Source organism: Lactuca sativa, chromosome 9 (assembly GCF_002870075.4).
Source record: "Lactuca sativa cultivar Salinas chromosome 9, Lsat_Salinas_v11, whole genome shotgun sequence".
Lineage (NCBI taxonomy): Eukaryota > Viridiplantae > Streptophyta > Magnoliopsida > Asterales > Asteraceae > Lactuca > Lactuca sativa.
Window position 1 is genome coordinate 76779403 of NC_056631.2, and position 3160 is coordinate 76782562.

Genomic DNA, 3160 nt, shown 5'->3' on the forward strand with positions numbered 1-3160 from the left:
TTTCCATTTTTATTCCAACTTATTATACAATGAAACATTTTACGGCTTTCATCGCCTTCAGTCTCCCATTTGATTCTCACCTTTTGTTTCGGTTTAAGTCTAGTCAAATTCAATAACTTTATTCTTCCAAACTTTTTTCGATTTTCTTTCACCTTCAGACAAGTATGTCCATTGGCGGAGATTTATTTGGGCAACGGGGGGTTGTGGCCCCTCCTGATTTTTTGGTTAGAAACAATCATTATAGTTTCATTTTATACATATTAGGCCCAAACATATAAAATTTTAGTTGTAGCCCCCTGTTTTACCAATTTTTATACATATTATCTATTCGGCCTAAAAATCAAATGTTGTAGCTCCACCTGAGCATGTCAACCTCTAATATCATTTTTCAAAGCTTGGAATTTTTTAAGTATTCTTGAGTCAGCTCTCTTGTTCTCTATCCCATTAGCCTACGAGGTAAAAACCACATCTTAGAGCCCATCTAGCGATAACCAAAGAGTTAAAATTTGTTATAGGCCCATAATGAAAAGTATCACTAAATAAAACAATGGGACTATGATCATTCCTTTTATGACCCTTTTTAATACGAGTGAAATTAGTCCATCATAGATGCCTTTTCTTCCATCATTTCTCGGACATATTTAGATAAGTTTAAATCGCATGCATAAAATAAACCAATTGTTCATTTCAAACCGGTAAAAATCGTTTAAATAAACATTGTTTTACAAGGAGAATCATTTCTAATACTGAATCCATAAAAATCTTAATAAAAAGCCGTTTTTGATCATGTCATAAACATCCACAACAACACCCGCTAAGATAACGCAACATTTAGACAAAATAAAACGTCAATATGAATCCTTGAAAACATTCAGATCACAAAAATAAAGAACAAAATCCACGATTTAACAAAATTATCGAATAACACAACTCAAGTACTATAACAATAGCATTCGGCTAATCCTTACATTTAAAGATTCAACAACCCAAAACTATGAAATTCTAATGTTTTAAGAAAAACTTGAACTTGGTGGAGCACCTGCACCACCAGCACCACCTCCAAATCCACCACCACCACGGCCAAAGCTGGGTCTTCCACCAGCACCCTGCACATATTACAGTTTCAGTAAGAACAAATGAAACAATCATGAATTATTATTAAACTACTTGTTATGGTAAAAGTATCACAAAGAAGTAAACAATCTGATGAATTAAAACCGATGTTCAATGACAAGTTATAACCAAGTATCTATCATGATTTGGATTTCAATTGCAGAAGAGTGAAGAGAAACAATAGTGGTTACCCTGTTAAAAGCAGGCTGATAGTCGGCCGGAGCTCCACCCTTTTCACCGCCGAATTCCCCAGGAGGCCCTCTTGGACCACCGCGATAACCATCCCTGTCACCGAATCTTGGTCTATCACCTTCAAATCTAGAAGGGCCGCTGAAAATTCAACCAGAAAATTAACATCAGGGAACCAAAAACATCAACTTTTTGATAACAATGAGGTAAACGAACAGATTCAAAGATATTTACCGGGGACGGTCGCCGGGAGGTCCACCCATCGGACGTCCGAGGGGCTTGGCTGACTTCTTCAAAGTAGCAGGCACGATGTCAGATGGAAGATTGAGGTAAGTTCTGAGGAACTCGATTCCATCGTTGGTGAGATACCAGTAGTAATGCATCCAAGCAAATGTCTCCCGGACATATTCCTTCGATTTAAAGCTCTGCATAAGCTTAATCACCTGCAAATTCGGTACATCGATGTCTGGGTGCTTCGCCAAATTGTAATCCTTCTTAGCGTAGCAAACACCCTCTGTATACACATTAAAATCATCAATCACTGTAAATATCATGGAATAGATTCAAACACGCTTCAGATACGTAAGTAGAGAGGGATTTAGACCTTGAAAGAGGTATTTGGAAATGGCCTTACGATTCTTCTCCGGTATAATCTGAATAATAATTAATTTGAGATTAGAGTCACGTTGTTTCGTAAGAAAATCAAAATGGGTGAAGACGACTTACCATGATTGCGGATTGGGAATGGATGATCGGAAGAGTTAGGGTTCTTCTTTGTAGCAGCAGCGGAAACCCTAGTTATGTTGATGTTCATAAATAAGGAATATTAATCATGTGGTGTGGTCTGCGTCACTGACCTTAAAGCCCATTTTGCATGGCCCATTAAGTGTGGCTGGATTTCTTTAGTGTTTAGTGTTGGAAAAGCCTTTCATTCATTATTGGGCTATGGGTAAGTTCTAAAATCTAACTTCTAAATAACCTTTTTAAATATACTAGTAGAAATAAAATTATTATAAGCTTTAAGGAGTACTAATTAAAATGGATTATGTTGAAGGTGACAATTAAATATAGTTCGGGTATTAATAATGTATTATGCTCAAATGAATGGCATGTAGACAAGGTTTATTTTATCTGAGTTGGTTTTTATCTAAAAACAAACATTTTGCATCATTGTTGTGTCATCTAAGTAACCATTTCTAATGCGTACTTCCATTCGGAGGTTAGTTTTCACTTTTGCTTTGATATTATCATGTTTGTAGGAGAAAAACATATTCTAAAAGTATCATAGAAGCTTAGATGGTTAGTAATCATATGACATGGCGACCGAGAATAAAAAAATATAATTTGTTTTCTTTCAAACAAGCTAAAATATCTAGGGTTTTAAATGTGTTTAAAATTGTATGGACCAAAAATGTTTGATTTTATATAACTTTTCAGTTCGGTACTTAAGGATGGAAGTTCGTTATCAATTACTAACATTCTCTTGTAAAGTATTATAAAATTTGATATTTGCATCCTCATCACGGTTAGCACTTAGACGTTCAAAATGTCACAACTCCTCAAATGGTCAATTATTAGATTTTTTTTTACAAAATTTAAGATTAGCAACGTGATGTCAGACAAAATTGGATTTTTTTTAGTTAAATTTAAATTGTCGTCAAAATTTCAAATGAAATGTGTATGCCGCCAACATTTATACTAGGGATAATGACTTGAAAGGGTAATGAGTTCAACTTTGTTAACATTTAGTCACTAAAGTTATTTTCATTCTTTATTTGCCACTAACTATTTAAAATTGTTCATATTTTATCCTTATGACCGGTGATGTTGGGTGTATTTTGTGCACCTTTTTACACAC

General features: G+C 34.8%; 1 protein-coding gene across 1 annotated transcript; it reads right to left on the reverse strand.

Annotated features, from left to right (window-relative positions):
* Positions 1-885: 885 nt before the first annotated feature.
* LOC111918036 (40S ribosomal protein S10-1) lies at positions 886-2138 on the reverse strand. The gene is made up of 5 exons (XM_023913693.2): positions 2029-2138; positions 1907-1955; positions 1537-1816; positions 1305-1443; positions 886-1106 (listed from the first exon to the last, which is right to left on the reverse strand). The coding sequence occupies exons 1-5, from the start codon at positions 2029-2031 to the stop codon at positions 1011-1013; spliced, it is 567 nt and encodes a 188-aa protein (XP_023769461.1). The 5' UTR covers positions 2032-2138; the 3' UTR covers positions 886-1010.
* Positions 2139-3160: the final 1022 nt, after the last annotated feature.